This window comes from Hyperolius riggenbachi, chromosome 4 (genome assembly GCF_040937935.1).
Source record: "Hyperolius riggenbachi isolate aHypRig1 chromosome 4, aHypRig1.pri, whole genome shotgun sequence".
NCBI lineage: Eukaryota > Metazoa > Chordata > Amphibia > Anura > Hyperoliidae > Hyperolius > Hyperolius riggenbachi.
This window is the reverse complement of record NC_090649.1, coordinates 298,974,986-298,993,052: the sequence shown is the minus strand read 5'-3', so window position 1 is coordinate 298,993,052 and position 18,067 is coordinate 298,974,986. Positions and strand designations below refer to the sequence as shown.

The 18,067-nt window shown below is 44.9% G+C and overlaps 1 protein-coding gene across 1 annotated transcript in view; it reads right to left on the bottom strand.

Annotated features, from left to right (window-relative positions):
* Positions 1-14,722: 14,722 nt before the first annotated feature.
* Positions 14,723-18,067, bottom strand: part of LOC137570758 (enoyl-[acyl-carrier-protein] reductase, mitochondrial-like) — a 99,047-nt gene continuing 95,702 nt past the window's right edge. Inside the window, exon 10 of the mRNA XM_068279480.1 lies at positions 14,723-16,044. Within this exon, the coding sequence (XP_068135581.1) occupies positions 15,881-16,044 (164 nt within the window). The 3' untranslated portion in view covers positions 14,723-15,880. The remainder of the gene's footprint in view (positions 16,045-18,067) is intronic.

Here is an 18,067-nt window from a genome sequence, read left to right as displayed (position 1 = left end):
GTATGTGTGTGTATGTGTATACATGTGTATGTGTATACATGTGTATGTGTATACATGTGTATGTGTATACATGTGTATGTGTATACATGTGTATGTGTATACATGTGTATGTGTATACATGTGTATGTGTATACATGTGTATGTGTATACATGTGTATGTGTATACATGTGTATGTGTATACATGTGTATGTGTATACATGTGTATGTGTATACATGTGTATGTGTATACATGTGTATGTGTATACATGTGTATGTGTATACATGTGTATGTGTATACATGTGTATGTGTATACATGTGTATGTGTATACATGTGTATGTGTATACATGTGTATGTGTATACATGTGTATGTGTATACATGTGTATGTGTATACATGTGTATGTGTATACATGTGTATGTGTATACATGTGTATGTGTATACATGTGTATGTGTATACATGTGTATGTGTATACATGTGTATGTGTATACATGTGTATGTGTATACATGTGTATGTGTATACATGTGTATGTGTATACATGTGTATGTGTATACATGTGTATGTGTATACATGTGTATGTGTATACATGTGTATGTGTATACATGTGTATGTGTATACATGTGTATGTGTATACATGTGTATGTGTATACATGTGTATGTGTATACATGTGTATGTGTATACATGTGTATGTGTATACATGTGTATGTGTATACATGTGTATGTGTATACATGTGTATGTGTATACATGTGTATGTGTATACATGTGTATGTGTATACATGTGTATGTGTATACATGTGTATGTGTATACATGTGTATGTGTATACATGTGTATGTGTATACATGTGTATGTGTATACATGTGTGTTTATCCTGGGCTGTCCCCACCCATCCAGTAGTACCTAGCATATTCCCTCCCCCGGCACCCAGTGGTGTGATTCTGCACCATGGGCTCGATTCACAAAAGTGTGATAACTGCTCTCACAGCAGTTATCACGCAATCTGCTGGCGCGCCGAGGTTTACAAGCATACACCATTACTCCGCGTGATAAAGGAAGGTTTGCGTGCGATCGGCCGTGTATTTCACACTTGTGAATCAACCAGCCAGTGTGACCCTCCCCACCCGGCTACTTTTTCATGCCACCCGGCTGGAAAAACATTCTGGGGAGAACACTGAAGATGTATGTGTAACTAAGAGAATAAGCTTGGCTTCGGCCATGGCATAGAAACTGCTGCAAAGTAGAAAGGAGGTAGTATTTGCTTATTGGAAGTGTGTCTATTTTCCTGCTCAGCTACAGCTAAGGAGTTGTGGTTGCGTGGCTGCACTGGCAGTCTGCTATTGACCTGAAAACTGACAATGAGCACCAAGAAAAAGACAATGCAGGTTTCCATTTGACCAGTCCAGAGAAAGTCTAGTGAGTGGATATGGTGTGCACACACCCAGTTGAATCCTGCAGATGGTGGGCACAATGCATCGGTGGGTGGGGCTACACCCCGTGGTATTGGTGGAGCGCTCCCATGCAGCTTTAACCAGCGGCGCTGTCTGTGTGGCGGCAAGCGTGCGTCTTGACTACTGGCCCCCTTACTTGTGGAATAGCCCCGAAGACAGACTGTCTGTTGAACCACTTTACCAGTCAGCGGTGACTTGGAGTCAAGGGACACCCTGCGTTGTCAGGAGGAATCCAGCCTTGACACAAACACTCTGGAGTCTGGTGAGATCTACCCACATTTGTTCTGCTTACAAGGCTTTTTGTTGCTGCTGCTACTCTACAGCTGGCTTGCCTCTCTCCCCCCGCCATCTGACGATACTGCTGTTTGTGGGTGTTTTTGCCGGTACCGGTGTGTGGGGGTGAAAGGATTGGCTGCTAGCTGTGTGTGTGATATGAGTGGAGCGCTCCATCATTCATGTTTTAAATGGTTTTAGATGTTTTGTGATCGTGTTTTCTACCAAGTGACCCATTTAAAGATTGCCTTTATTTGCAGTACCCATTGAGTGGTGGCACCTCCTTGTTATAATTTAAGTAGGCCTCAGTTATTTGGACTGAGTTAGTCAAAAAGGCTTGATGAGCAGACCTGCCCTTTAAGGGATTTTCTCTTAATGAGAAAATCTGCAGTTCTGTCAGCAGACCTAGAACATACCAAGAAGCTGTTCTGTGGACAAGGCCGCAGGTCTCTCTGACCTCAGCTTGTACGCCACTGGAACAATAAACATCAGCCATATTTACTAAACATCCACATTCCAGTAAGTAAAGGAAAGGTGACATTAAATATTAATCGAGTGGGTGGGTATTATGACACCACGAGGTGGCCCAACCAATAGTCTGGTCTAGGGGAGGGCGAATATGAGGTCACATTTAACTCTTTCCTAGTCGGTATTAAAACGGAGGTGGGCGATCAGAGCTCATTCTGCTTCCTACTTTCGCCCTAGCTCGCAAGGCTGACTGGGACCTCTAAGTATGTTCTTCCTTTCTGTAATCTGATATAATGTATGCTGTACATAGGTAGTTTAGTGGAACGTAGGTTAGCAAGAAGTGCCTGATTGACTTCAGCAGGAAGTCTAATCAAGAGCTTGTAACGCAACATGAAGATTGGCATGGCTAGGATATGATGAATGTATCTATCTGTATTTCTGTTTCCTGAATAAACTACGTAAACATTGAAGAAGCCTGAGAAAGTCTATCTCCTACTTGCTGTGTTGAGAGTCAAGTGATCTCACAATCTGTGAGACGGTGGTGTCGAAGCAAGGTGATATAGAACAGGTTCTAACAGTGGTGCTGAAGCCCTTCACTGCCTAGCTAAACAAGCAGACAGGGGCCGGGGGCCGAAGAAGGTTTCAAGATAGTCCACAGCAAAACAAGCGGAATAGACGCGGACTGGAAAAGCTTATCACCCTGATAAGTGGTGTGCGGGAGCCGACGCACGGCTGCAATTCGAGGAAACCAGCGGCGAAACTCTTGGATGATAAACTTTGACTGCAAGTGCACAGCAGTTAATAGCCTAAACCGGATCGCAGGTGACTGGAACGCTCCGAGGCCGGCTGGCAGCTGCCGCTGGATATCGATCCGCTGAGCCAGTGTGGGTACACAGAGATGACGCTCAGGAGTTCCAGGGATCCACTCAGTTTCGTGGAGAAGTTGCCAAAAGCTGGTCGAATTGGCAGGCGTACGAAGTCCGCAGATCAGGCATGTATGATTTACGTTGTTATATGGTGTTATCTGTGTTGTATTTGGTGTTATAACAAGGAGAGGATAATGTGTTAATTGCAGTGTGGAGGCTGCGGGCTTCTCATCTCTCCCGTGCGTGGTGGGAGGGGTGAGGATAGGAGCAGCTCCGTTGTAAATACATAGTGCTGTTTTCAGAGTTCATGCGCTTTGATTGTTTCTTAGGATTCAATGTTCCTGTGTGGCAAATGTTTTTTTTTTCTCTCTCTCTGGGTTTTGTTTTTTTCTCCCTGTCCAGAGACTGGGCAGGATGACAGATAAGGGGGGGGGGGGGGGTCCCCCACGGCAGAGGGAAACCAACAGTTAGTGGTGGACAGGGGAGAGAGGTAGCAGAGTAGACAGGAGAGGGAAGGAGAGAACAGTTGTAAAACTTAGAAGTACGTTTTTTTTCTCGATGAGCTGTTTTTTTTTTCTTTTCTCTTTTTTATCGGGGAGCTGGGTGGACAGGGATACACAGCCCTTGTCTCTGGGTGGCTGTGTAAGTAAGTTTATAGCTACAGCTGAGATAATGGGTGAGGTTTTTTGTTTCTTTCTTCCTTGCGTTTCCAGTCAGAGCTGCTAACATGTTTGTAAATGTCTGCATCTGTTATGTTGTGTAGCCAGCTCGTCTGTTGTTCGTCTCAGAAGTACTAGCTGGTAATGTGGTTTGGAGTTATGCTGCGCGCTTTCGTAGTTCTGAGTTATGGCTGAGATAAGCTGCAGATGATTTGTGTAGAGAGGGAGGTTTCCATGTCCCGGGGTGATAGCTGGGAAACAGCTGGGGAAAAGGATTTTTCCTCAGGTTTTTATAGACATCCAGGAATGTGTGTGGCGGAATGCTGATTTTTTTTTTCTCTCTGCACTGTATATCGATGCTGTGTAATTGTGCATAAAATGTATGTTCTGTGTGAGTTTGTTTTCTCTCCTAAGGTTTATAGGATCGAGAGGCTGCTATGGGAGCAGCCATCTTAGCTGGCAGTCCAGGACTCAAAATAGCGGCAGTGGAGAGAGCCCGCCCCCAAGAGTCATGGCCCCCACACGTCATGGCAGGGGGGAGGAGGGGCTGGGGGATCCACGTCACGTCAGGCTGTGCTCGCGGCTCCGGGCAGAGCAGCTGAAAGGGAGGGGGGTAGAAATACAGAGACATTCTACTGTGTGTCTCGGTTCTCAAAGTATTTCCCCAGAGCTTTTACCTGGGTCCATGGAAAGGAAGGCCAGAATATATGCACCACGCTATTACTGTTGGACTAGCATGGTCACGGATAGGAAGTGTTTCCCAGCTAGGTGCAGGGACACACGTAGCAGTGCAGATCAGGAAAGTGTCTGTACTGAGTTGCTTACGGGATTATTCCTGTAAGTGGGGCACCTTAATGGGTGGTGCAACATGAGTTCCCAATAGAAGGAAGGGGGGACGGTGCATCAGGGGGGTGCCGGAGGTGGAAAAAAGGGAGTGGTCCAATCCGGGTTTCCGTCGCCGCTGCTGCAGAGCGGTAACGTTCTTTTCCGGTTTTTGTCGTGGACAGGGCCAGAGCTTGACTAAGAGGTCTATGCTGGGCTGGGGCTGTTTTTTGCGCATTTTTTTTTTCGTCCACTGATTGGTCAAAGATGTTTTTCCAGCTCCTATCAATTGTAGCACAAAGAACAAGAACTGACAGCAGTTCATGGGGCAATTATACAAATGAAAGAATTGCCATGTACAGAGTGACAGTGTATCAGTACGGTGTTTGCCATATGACTACCTACCACGTGGGCATTCAGGGATCTGCATACAGGCATGTGACGCTGGTATGCTTAGCCCTGTACCCTGTGTAGTTTAAGTGTTAAGTGCTCCTTTCTACAGGGAGGCAGCCATTTTTTTTGTAGTTTAGGTAGTGGCACGGCAAACATTGATCAGAGGGTACAACACGCAGAACTTTTAGCAGAGCTGGTATCGCGATGAAGTTCTAGATAAGTAAATGCGATAATGAGTAAGAGCATTGCAGGCTCACCTGCAAAGCAGCACCAGGTGTGGCATCTGTAATCTGTGCATGCGACGGCCGCGCATGGACAGATAGGGGGGGGGGATGTGGAGTGAGCTGCAATGAGGTGAGAGCTTCCAAAGGTGAAGTCCGCGGGAGCATATTTTAAACAGGTAAGTACTGAGGATAGTACTGAGGTAGGGAGGTGAAGTTTAACTCCAATCTACCAAAAAGAGTAAACAGAGTTCATGAGATGAGAACCATAAAGCAACGAGATCAATTACGATATATATTGATCAATTTAAAGTGTACAGAGTACAAGCCGCAGGGCGAATCCCAAATCATTAATAAGAATTGATTTGTTTGTACTTTGATTTCAGGAGTTGGGCAATATGGAATCGAGACAGCTGCAGTGCTGGCAGCAAAGATGGAAATGTCAGTCGGATAAGCGAAAGGTTCCAGATGCCAATCTAAGTTTGGAGAAACACGAGATTCCTGAAATTGGAAAGAGACTAAAACACGAGATTCTTGAAATTGGAAAGAGACTAAAACACGAGATTCCTGAGATCGGAAAACGTCTAAAAAAAACTGACTAAGCAAAGCATAGTGCAAACTGCTAATGTTTTTCTTTCCCAAGGTGGTGCTTTTATAATGAAGAGTACTGTGCGGATGGTGATCCTATGTTGCAGTTTCGTCCTAGGAGAACGAAGAGAGGACATTCTCATGTATAATAAGGGGTTAATGAGAATGCAAGGCCCAAGCATGTTAATGTTGGGTGACAAAGGTACTAATCCTTTCACACCTCCCTCCGCTTGGCACAGATGGACCATGCAGGGACGGAGGAAAAGAGCACTTGTGCCAGGAGAAAACAAATTTCATGGCACAATGTGGGTGAAAGGTCTGAAGGGTCAGGTGTGCGGGCAGTGGGAATTGAATGGCAGTGTAAATCTGCTATTGAATGCCACACTCCCAGAATCGATGCACCGATCCAAAGAGTTGTTAAAAGGTACAGTGCAGTACAATGGGTACATGCAAAAGGTGGAGTGTGTGATTCAGGGGTACCTTGTCTTGGTTATGCAGAGTGAGATGGTTCCAGATTGGAGAGGAACGAGCAGGAGGCGTCAATTCTCCTACCAGAGAGACGCAGGGGACAACATCACACTCTGGAGCTACCAACAGAGAGTGCTTCTGAAACAACTATACACACGTAAAGGCTGGAAGGCCTAGGGTTGGTGGTTCTTGAAACAAGAAGTAAAAATCGAGATCAAGCCACATTTCCAGGTGACAAAGAGGGTGGGGAGAGAAAGCCAACACAGGGAACCCCATTCACACTACACGGGTCACAACAGGGGACGATATTACACAGTCCATATGCAGCCACTTATCCTCATGCTAGTTGGGTAAGTGAAGAGGTACTCTTGATTGCAGAGAGTACAGTCTTCCCGACCTCAGGTACATATTGTGCCTCAGGGCATAAGGGGGGAAGAGGTCCAATCAGGACAGTTGGGGACATATTTTGTCAGGGAGATGCTTAAAGATCCTGTGCAACTGAGATTGGACAAAGGGAGGTATATCGATTTTTCTGGATAAGGATCTTTTGCATGGCAGCTTCGAGATGTTTGGGTGAACAAATGGAAATGGTGCAACATTCCTTTAGGCACCGCCACTTCCTTAGTTCCCACCTCAACACATGTCTTACACCAGGACCTGAGAGGTCAAACTTTTTTGGTGCTAGACGGGGAGGTGAAACGAGTAGAGTTGTCCTCATGCGGGTAATTCTCACAGAGGTACCTGTGTTTGCCGGGGCAAGTCTAATTTAGTGAAGAAGCCTGTAGGCTTAATAACGCAGAATGCGAGGCTACCATTCAAAAGATCCGCCCTGAAGCCAAACCGATAGTTCCGGTGGCTGAAGGAAAGGTTGTTTTTTTTAGCATCCTGTCTAAGGACACATTCAAGGTACATGTTCATAATTGTTCCAATAAGGGGGATCTGTCAAGGGGAACATATTGGGTGAGCGGAGATCCCATATGGATCCAGTCATCCAGGTTGGATGACGTTATGTCTCAAATTGTTAAGAGAACTCTAAAGTTCAAAGTTTCACAGGAAGTTCCCATCCTGAAAGAGAACACGACATGGGACAAAGGGGAACAGGTTTTGACCCAAGACGACCACACTTTGTTACAAAGGTTAAACAAACAGTACACTAAGTTAGAGGTAAGATTTCACCATGATCCAGGTGATCTTAACGAGGTAGAACACAAAAATAAGCAGGTGCGTTCCAGTCTGACCTGGTGGAAAAGGTTTCTGGTGATGTTCCAGGGACACTCGGACTGGGCCTCTGAAGTTCCAAAGTTCTTTCTACACCCACTGGTCGTCTGGATGGGGATGACAACTTTAGGCATCATTATCCAGGTGAGGTTGCGTGTTAAAATTCCGTAAAACAAATTAACCTGGTCCAGAGATTGGTGCCTCATAAACAATCTCATGAACCAATAGTTTTAAATTAAGGGATATACAGGGTTATGGGTATAGGTTTAGTAGTACCGGTGATGGAGTTGATTGTATAAAGGCGTTCTTTTAGAAGGCACCTGGCACTGCTCCATTGAGTAACAAACACACAAGTTTCACTTTTCTGTGGTCATGCAAATTTGTGAGTGATACGCAAGTGACGCAAATGCTGAGCATGTGGCATAGAGGGATTTAGAAGTAGGGCCTCCCCAGAGAGCCTGGTTACAGGAAGACCAAGAGGTCGTGCTCTCTCTCTTCAAGGGGTAACCACCGAGAGCAGAGAAGGTGTGTGAGCACGAACATCGAAAAGTGAAACATAAAGAAAAGAAACCAGGTATGGGTGGGTTCAGAAGCTGGGATCTGCGGGTCAAGCCTTTTTAGGGGGATTGTTATAATTTAAGTAGGCCTCAGTTATTTGGACTGAGTTAGTCAAAAAGGCTTGATGAGCAGACCTGCCCTTTAAGGGATTTTCTCTTAATGAGAAAATCTGCAGTTCTGTCAGCAGACCTAGAACATACCAAGAAGCTGTTCTGTGGACAAGGCCGCAGGTCTCTCTGATCTCAGCTTGTACGCCACTGGAACAATAAACATCAGCCATATTTACTAAACATCCACATTCCAGTAAGTAAAGGAAAGGTGACATTAAATATTAATCGAGTGGGTGGGTATTATGACACCACGAGGTGGCCCAACCAATAGTCTGGTCTAGGGGAGGGCGAATATGAGGTCACATTTAACTCTTTCCTAGTCTGTATTAAAACGGAGGTGGGCGATCAGAGCTCATTCTGCTTCTTACTTTCGCCCTAGCTCGCAAGGCTGACTGGGACCTCTAAGTATGTTCTTCCTTTCTGTAATCTGATATAATGTATGCTGTACATAGGTAGTTTAGTGGAACGTAGGTTAGCAAGAAGTGCCTGATTGACTTCAGCAGGAAGTCTAATCAAGAGCTTGTAACGCAACATGAAGATTGGCATGGCTAGGATATGATGAATGTATCTATCTGTATTTCTGTTTCCTGAATAAACTACGTAAACATTGAAGAAGCCTGAGGAAGTCTATCTCCTACTTGCTGTGTTGAGAGTCAAGTGATCTCACAGTCTGTGAAACGGTGGTGTCGAAGCAAGGTGATATAGAACAGGTTCTAACACTCCTTATATGATTACAGTGTGTAAGGGGCTACAATGGACTAAAAAGCCCTCTTACTAAAATGCTATGGAAAACAAAAGTTTGCTTTTCCAAGAGCGACTTGTCCTATCGATCCTCAAGCTCTCCACTCTGCCCCTCCTGAACCCCTTCCAGTTCACTTACAGGCCAAAATGGTCCACCGATGATGTTTAAATATCTGCCTGAAACTCATTAATGAACACCTAGACAGACCAAACACATATGCCAGAATACTATTCCTGGACTTTAGCTCGGCCTTTAACACATCTGCTCACGACGATCTGGCTGCACTTGGGGTCCATCCAAGCCTTCGCCTGTGGATCACAGTCCTCCTCACCGACAGATCCCAGGTTGTTAAAGGATACCACAACTGACATGTGGCATAATGAGATAGACATAGGTATGTACAGTGCCTAGCACACAAATAACTATACTGTGTTCCTTTTTTTCTTTCTCTGCCTGAAAGAGGTAAATATCAGGTATGTAAGTGGCTGACTCAGTCCTGACTCAGACAGGAAGTGACTACAGTGTGACCTTCACTGATAAGAAAGTCCAACTATAAAACACTTTCCTAAAAGAAAATGGCTTCTGAGAGCAAGAAAGAGATAAAAAAAGGGGGAAATTCTTATCAGTGAGGGTCACACTGTAGTCACTTCCTGTCTGAGTCAGGACTGAGTCAGCCACTTACATACCTGATATTTACCTCTTTCAGGCAGAGAAAGAAAAAAAGGAACACAGCATAGTTATTTGTGTGCTAGGCACTGTACATACCCATGTCTATCTCATCATGTCACATGTCAGTTGTGGTATCCTTTAAGCTGGGGGATATCTACTCACAGGAAATGGCTACTAACACAGGTGCAACACAAGGCTGTGTCCTGTCTCCACTGCTGTTCTCCCTTTACACTAATGACTGCAGATCCACAGAAGACTCTGTCAAGGTTATAAAGTTCGTGATAACCCCACCATTGCAGGCCTTGTTACCAAGGATGATGTCCAGGCGTACTGTCAGCAGGTGGAGAGAATATGTCTCTAGTGTAAGGAGAACAGGCTGGTACTCAACACTGCCAAGACCATGGAGATGATCGTGGACTTTTAGGAAGTCTGCGCCCACCCCTCCTCCAATCTACATCAATGGCACTGAGGTGGCCAGAGTATCCTGCACCCATCTCCTGGGCACTACCATCTCTAGCGACTTCAGCTGGAAGCCCGACATACCTGCCACCCAGCAGAAAGCCCAGCAGAGACTCTTCTTCCTCCGCCAACTCTGTGACAACGGTTTGGGCCATGCCAAACTTCCAGACCAACAGCTCCCAAAGTCAAGTTAGTCATAGTCGTTGTCAGGGGTTTGGGAGCTGTTGGTCTGTGACAACGGTTTCTGTCTGGTCGGGTAACAACTGGCCTGTATATTTGGAAGCCCGTAGGCTGCAGCCACTTGATACTTCATTTTTGTATAGTAATTTTCATCTTATACCTTCACTGTCAGATTCCATGCAAAGTTATTCTGTTGTGGCGAGTGACTGGGAGAGTTGTGGTAAACATACAGGAAGGCAAGGTATGGAAACGAGAAGCTGTTGACAGGGAGATCACCAAAATACTGAACTATCACCTTACTTCCTGCTGACACAAGCTGTCCAGACAGAAATCTTCAAACAATCAGAGTTTACCAACGTTGTCTTCCTCTCTAGCCCGCTCCCCACACATCACTGCATATTTGTGTACTAGTCAAGGTACAAGGACATGTGAACTTGGACATAAGTATCAAGTAGGACCAGGACCTGAAGTGCTGGGGTATTCTGGAGGTGTGCGCTGTTTGACCAATCTGACAGTGGTCACATTGTGTTTGGTGAGTGCGCTTTATATTAGTGTTTCTGGTGGTGGAACCATAGAGGATTGAAGCAACAATAACAAGAATATTGCCATCGATTCTTCAGCCTGATCCCATTAGGCCTGAGGTTACGGGCCATACCCACCAGGACTGCCAGGCTCATAAACTCCTGCTTTCCTCTGCTGTCAGCCTCTTGAACTCCCTACACATACTGCCCACCCTACCTTAAAGGACAACTGAAGTGAGAGGTATATGAAGGCTGCCATATTTATTTCCTTTTAAACTACACCAGTTGCCAGGCAGCCCTGCTAATCCTCTGCCTCTAATACCTTCAGCCATAGACCCTGAACAAGCATGCAGTAGATCAGTTGTTTCTGACATTGTCAGATCTGACAAGATTAGCTGCATGCTTGTTTCTGGTGGTGTTCAGACACTTCTCACTTCTGTAGCCAAATAGATCAGCAGGGCTGCCAGGGAAACTGGTATTGCTTAAAAGGAAATAAATATGGTAGCCCCCTTATCCCTCTCACTTCCGTTGTCCTTTAAGCAGTGTTTCTGGGTGTTTTTTTCTCGGACAACTGGCCAACCTGCCCACAAGACTAAAACCAATCGGTCCCGCCCGTGTCACAGTTTCTTAAATACTTGCCCTGTATAGCTGTTCTTGTACATTGACATTTCCCTGCCTGTTATCTGCATGTTCGTAAGACTATGTACTTAATCTATCTTGTACTTGAGCTATGTTTTTGTGCCAAAAGCCATTCCAGGCCTGCTTGGTGAAATAAAGTATTCTGTAACAACTAAAAGCTGACCTGCTTAACACTAACCTATCATGTACTGCCTACTAGCCCTTATTGATATCACAGTAACTACTGATCCCCAATGACTAACCCTAACTAATGTTCCCTCTCATCAATTTCAGTGGCCTGCTTGTAATGTTACATCTACAGAATAGTATAACCCTACCATAATAAACTGATTTACTTAGGGAGGGAGCATTCCTATGCCAGAGACATCAAAGGTGTGTGTGCGTGCGTGCGTGCGTGCGTGCGTGCGTGTGTGTGTGTGTGTGTGTGTGTGTGTATAAACTGCACCAGATAGAGACGCTACCAAGGGAAGATGTTGTGTTGCATGATTAAGGGGCACTAGAGGTGTCATGCTTTAGGCCATTTTCTGGCAAATGTAGTACCTCGAGTTTGAGTCTTGGTTATACTGTCTTTACTGTTCATGTTTTTATGTAATAAGAAAATAATTAACGCAGTGTATTTCTTCTTGGAAAGGAGCCATTCTAACAGCTACACTAGTGTTTGTTTTCCAAACTTGTTTGAGGTGGATTCCATGTAGCTGAGACACTAATTACCCCACCTGTGCATAGGTGAGGTTGCCTGCAAAACATCCACCATTGGGGAATCATGAGGACAGGTTTGATTGCAACACTGGCTTCTACACTATGGCAAGCTGTTGACTCTGATAGCACAAATCTGGGTAGCACAAATCATATATACTGTAGACAATGAACACATATACTATGAGGAAATATGATGGATGAAACTATCAGACTTATCTATGAACAAAACATCTACAATCTTGATACTAATGTAGCTGTTATGCTACAATAAAAAGGGATATTAACTAACACAATACAATACAAACACACTTTATTTTTCCATCAGTTTATTAGAACACACATTTAACAATAGACATAATTGGAAACACAACATGTTATTAATGTAGAAAAAACATTTTAAGAAACACATTTGTTTTGCATTTGGGCTAATTATCTATGTACCCTGAATACAGGAATGATCATGGTAATTAGCAGAAACTTCTTAGATCAGATATTAAATGACAATACTCTGGAGATCTGTATTTGAGACAAGGAGACAGAGCGCACTCAGGGGAACAGTACCGCAGTAGATTGGGTGAATTCAGAATAATCTCACCTCTAGAAGTTGCTGGCGAACCTGTACAGGAGTAGCCAGCGTGTAGGCTTTTATCCCTCTAGCCAGGGATCAGGCACAAAGGCAGCTGGATTCCTCCTTCACTCGGATGGTTGTTGGCAGGCAACGAGCGGCTCTGAAGTTGTACACCCTGTCTGTGTGCGAGTCCGCTATATGCGGTTGCACAAACAGATTGTGGGGGATTTCAAAGCATCAGCTCCAGGATTGAGGGATCTAAAATCAAAGCTCCACGCTGCTCCATGAGTCTTGCACAGGCAGTTCACGGGCATTTGGAGTGGTAGTCTGATTGTAATGCAGCAATGCGTGTAGGAAAGAAGAAACGGCGGCTGCCGTATAGTGTTAAGATTTATCAAAATATATTGCAACGCGTTTCAGGAGACCAAGTCCTCCTTTCATCAGGCAAATACTCTGGAGAGTCTTGCCAAGCCAACACAGTTTCTAATGGAGTCCTATAGAAAAAATGTGCAAAAACCCTACAGATTTGAAAAGAAAACACAGATGGCATAGCCCCAAACCTTTCTGACCTACTTAAAGAGAATCTGAATTGTTAAAATCGCACAAAAGTAAACATACCAGTGCGTTAGGGGACATCTCCTATTCCCCTCCGTCACAATTTTGCCGCTCCCCGCCGCATTAAAAGTAGTCAAAAACTGTTTTAAGCAGTTTGTTTATAAACAAACAAAATGGCCACCAAAACCGAAAGTAGGTTGATGTACAGTATGTTCACACATAGAAAATACACCCATACACAAGCGAGCTGTATACAGCCTTCCTTTAGAACAGGGCTGCCCAATAGGTCGATCGCGATCTACCGGTAGATCGCGACCGCCTCCTTGGTAGATTGCGGCCTCTTGGCCGCGTCTCGTTAATGTTTGTTGCGGCCAGCAGCTCGTGCTTAGCTGCTGGCCGCTGGCCAATAAGGATGCATGCAGGCGAGGAGAGAGGGAGGAGAGAGGCGGCGCGTCCGCTGCGTCATGGCTGGGGGCGGCGGCGGGCAGCCTGTGTAATGTGCGTGTGTAACGTGCCCGGCGCCGCCCCCAGCCATGACGTAGCGGCCGCGCCGCCTCTCTCTTCGCCGCCGCTTCTCTCCTACATCCCATTGGCCTGCCAGAGTCTCTCCTCGCCGCCTCTTCTCCTCTGCCTGCAGGTACATATACCTGGCTAACCTACACTGGGGGGCCCTATACCTGGCTAACCTACACTGGGGGGCCCTATACCTGGCTAACCTACACTGGGGGGCCCTATACCTGGCTAACCTACACTGGGGGGCCCTATACCTGGCTAACCTACACTGGGGGGCCCTATACCTGGCTAACCTACACTGGGGGGGCCTATACCTGGCTAACCTACACTGGGGGGGGCCCTATACCTGGCTAACCTACACTGGGGGGCCCTATACCTGGCTAACCTACACTGGGGGGCCCTATACCTGGCTAACCTACACTGGGGGCCCCTATACCTGGCTAACCTACACTGGGGGCCCCTATACCTGGCTAACCTACACTGGGGGCCCCTATACCTGGCTAACCTACACTGGGGGCCCATATACCTGGCTAACCTACACTGAGGGCCCATATACCTGGCAAACCTACACTGAGGGCCCATATAAGTGGCAAACCTACACTGAGGGCCCATATACCTGGCTAACCTACACTGAGGGCCCATATACCTGGCTAACCTACGCGGGGGGGGGGGCGTGCTTAGCATTTGAGACGTTGGTAGATCTCCTGGCCTCGGCAAATTTAAAAGTAGCTCGCGAGCCGAAAAAGTGTGGGCACCCCTGCTTTAGAATCTCAAGAGATCATTTGTGTGTTACCTTCCCCCTGCAGCTATCATCCACTGAAGGGTGACGGGCTTATTGTTTCTTCCTGCAGACAGCTGTGTCTGTAATTCTTCAGTATGTGACAGCCCAGCTCCTTTCACAGCTGCCTTTTAAAAGCTGGATAAATCGTTCTCTCTCTCCTCCCACAGACAAGAGAGCAGAGAGGCTGCCTAATCTAAATAACACACACGGGAGTGTGCATAGAGGGGCGTGGAGGTGGGGGGAGTGCATAACAGATCAACACTGAAGAGTTGGCAGCCTGCCAGACACAGGGCAACAAATCCGACAGTGGAAAGATATGTTGATTTATTACAGAGACGGTGATGGTAGAAAGTGCTGCAGTAAGCCAGAGCACATTAGAATATGTTTAGGAACTTGTAGGATAGTAGAAAAAAGGATGACATTTTTTGTTACAGATTCTCTTTAAACCTTAACACACACAGGTTTGCTCAGTTATTTAGAGAAGTCCACTAATACGTTTAAAAAACTAACTCCAGCAACTTGACCCTAACATGACATTTAACTATCTCTTGTTCACCCTGCAAATGCATTTATTATTGGCATTGACTGTACTCATATTGTACCAGAATAAAACAATGATGAGATGCTCTGTGCTACTATCCTCTGCTTTGCTCAACAGCAGATATGGTCAATGAGATGGTAATGCATTAATTTGCACTCAAACTGTAATTTTGATGCAGGCTGGCATTGGTCGATTCAAATGTACTTCCTGCAGATTTTGACTGGCAAGCTGCAAAAAGTTTGCATGCAAGTTGGAATTATCCTCCTCTCTCACTGAAGTAGGACGTGCCAAAGCTGGCCTGGTGATGTAATGTATCTGCACTCCAGTCTATCTATAGCCCTGCATTGGGATAGGATTGATGAGGAGAAGGTGCAGTGACTTTGGTTAGTGTGTCAGCTGCCACTGGGGTAAAAGTTCTCACTGTACATATTCTGCTATTTGGTGCCAGTAATTGGGAGGTGGAGGAGAGCATGACCAACAGCTGCCTTGGGGTTGTAAAGTCCCTGAAGATAACTGTTAAGGAAAGTCTGTCAATAAAGTCAGGTACACACATTACATAAAATTTGGCAGATAACGATTGCTTTGTGTGGAGATGTTTTGCCTTTCTAGTGACGTTTAAAAAGATCAATTTTTTTGGGTGAACTATCAGGTTTCGCCACTTTCTGCCACCAATGGGCTGCCAAGAAGTGGTTAAATAAGTTGCAATGTCAGAGAACTGTAAAGCAATGCTAGCAAGGTGTTACTATTGTATTCAAATATGTATTACAACAATCAACAGGTAAAACGTAAACCATCTAGAAGTGAAATAGTGTCCTTTATTAGAACATCAACAGATACTTTAAATGGTCTTCCTCCATCAATACAATCCAGTGCCATAAGATCTAACAAAATTCATGGAAGGGTATTTTTAAAATGTTCTTAAAAAATGGATATTTAATAAGTCAGTTCATGATAAGTACATGTTTGTTGCTGTAAGGATCCATGGTAGCCTGTAATGCTATGTTGAAATCATGAAAAGGAACCTCTGTGTAGCTGGGTGTTGACAATTGTCCTCTTTTTGCCATTTCTGTCAAGTATGATACCATTTCCATGAGTTTAGCTGGATCTGACAAGGTAAAAGAATATAGAAAGTTTTCTTCACACAGTTCTTAAAGCTAAACAACTATATTTGTCATGGTTACATTTAGTATGTGTAGCAGGTCTATACCCTCTTTACAGATGTATACTAGGATTATCTGGCTGAGGGAAAGTTCCAGTTAATGTATCATAATGTTCTAGACAAGACAAATAACATTTATATTGCGCTTTTCTCCTGACGGTCTCAAAGTTGCAGCTACTAGGGCATGCTCATTAGGCTGTAGCAGTGTTAGGGAGTCTAGCCCAAGGGCTCCTTGCTGAGTAGGTGCTGGTTTACTGAACAGGAAGTCTAGCCCAAGGACCCCTTGCTAAATAGGTGCTGGCTTACTGAACACGAAGAGTCGAGATTTGAACTGCAGGGCCCATATGCAATTAACTTTTTTCTCCTGAGTTTTCTCGTAAGTGATATTTTCAAATGTGTCAATAAAATGTCTTTTAAATCACTAGTAGGCCAAAAAAAATACTTAAAATAGGTAAGTTAAATTTATAGTTAATAATAGTTAAAATGTGAAAGTATTTTCCACCTACTTTTTGATACCTTTTCAATTGCAAAGTACTAAAAAGTTATTTTAAATTTAAAGATGAAAAATGATCACCTATGAGAAAACACAGGAGAAAAAACTAATTGCATGTGGGCCCAGTTCTCCTGTGTCACAGGCAGAGCTCTTGGCCATTACACTATTCATTACCTAATACTGTGTAGAAGTTTTCCAGTGCCCTCCAAACCTTGCAACAACTTTCTAAAACCACCCCCTACTGGGTCATAGCTTTTTAGTTCCTCATGAAATCTGCCTAAGCTTTACAGTACCTTTCCCTTTTGTGGGTTTCTAGTGCCCCTTATAAGGTATCCCTATAATGTGAGCAACATTTTCAGTTCCCTTCACGTTGAGTCACAGATTTCAGGTGCAGCTCCTCCCACAATGTAAACCTGATGATGCGCTCCTTATTATTATGCTTCCTGTGTAGGGAACTCGATCACTTTACCTCCCCCACTCATGTGTTACTACTTATTAGATTGAATCCATCTAAACTGCTCCAAAAAATACTATCTCAGTACTGTTCTGCTAGTCTCAGTACTCACATTGTACTTATCCACAGTGTAGTGGTGACTGTGTTCTCTCTTTCTGTCCCTGGGGCAGCCAATTCCTAGTCCTCTTTAGCCCTGCTGTGGGTTTTTTGTTACATCATTTAAGATAAAGTAAATAAAATGTTAAAAACCCCTAAATGTAATAATTTTTGTGTGGTTAAATGGCCTGTGCCCATTCTGCATTACCTCCCTCTCCTTATGAGGTGGCCACTGCCATTCATAATCATTCAGCAATGCTTCATTTCTAATGGTTGGGGAGGAAAGTGTGCTTCTGAGTGTGGGCCATGTGACTTAAAGCAGAACTGAAGAACTATAAAAAAAAAAAAACTGATTCACTTGCCTGGGGCTTCTGCCAGCCCCTTGCAGCCTTCCTGTCCTGTGTCGGTCCTCCATGATCCACCGTTCTCCCACCACCAGCTAGTTTTGCTACCGTCAACTTGTAAGTCGACGGCAATTGTGCCTGCATGCCCAGGGCCATGCGTAGCTTTCTTCGCGTTCCAGCCCACAATAGTGTCCTGCACTAATAGCAGCAGGTCGAAACACAAAGAAAGCTATGTATGGCCCGGGGCGAACAGGCACAGATGCCATCGACTTAGTTACAAGTTGACGGTAACGAAACTAGCTGGTGGCGGGAGAACGGTGAATTATGGAGGACCAGTACGGGACAGGAAGGCTGCACGGGGCTGGCAGAAGTCCCAGGTAAGTGAAACACTTTTGTTTTTTTCTTATAGCTCTTTAATTCCACCATAAGATCTTTAATCCTATATACTACACACTACTGCTAATGTACTAGGCATCAACAGTCTTTCAGGATGATTCCTAGAATTGGTTTATAGCAACATATGTAGTCTCTGAGAGGGTTGTCTACCGGAAAGTAACAACCATTTGCCCTTATCTTCCACGC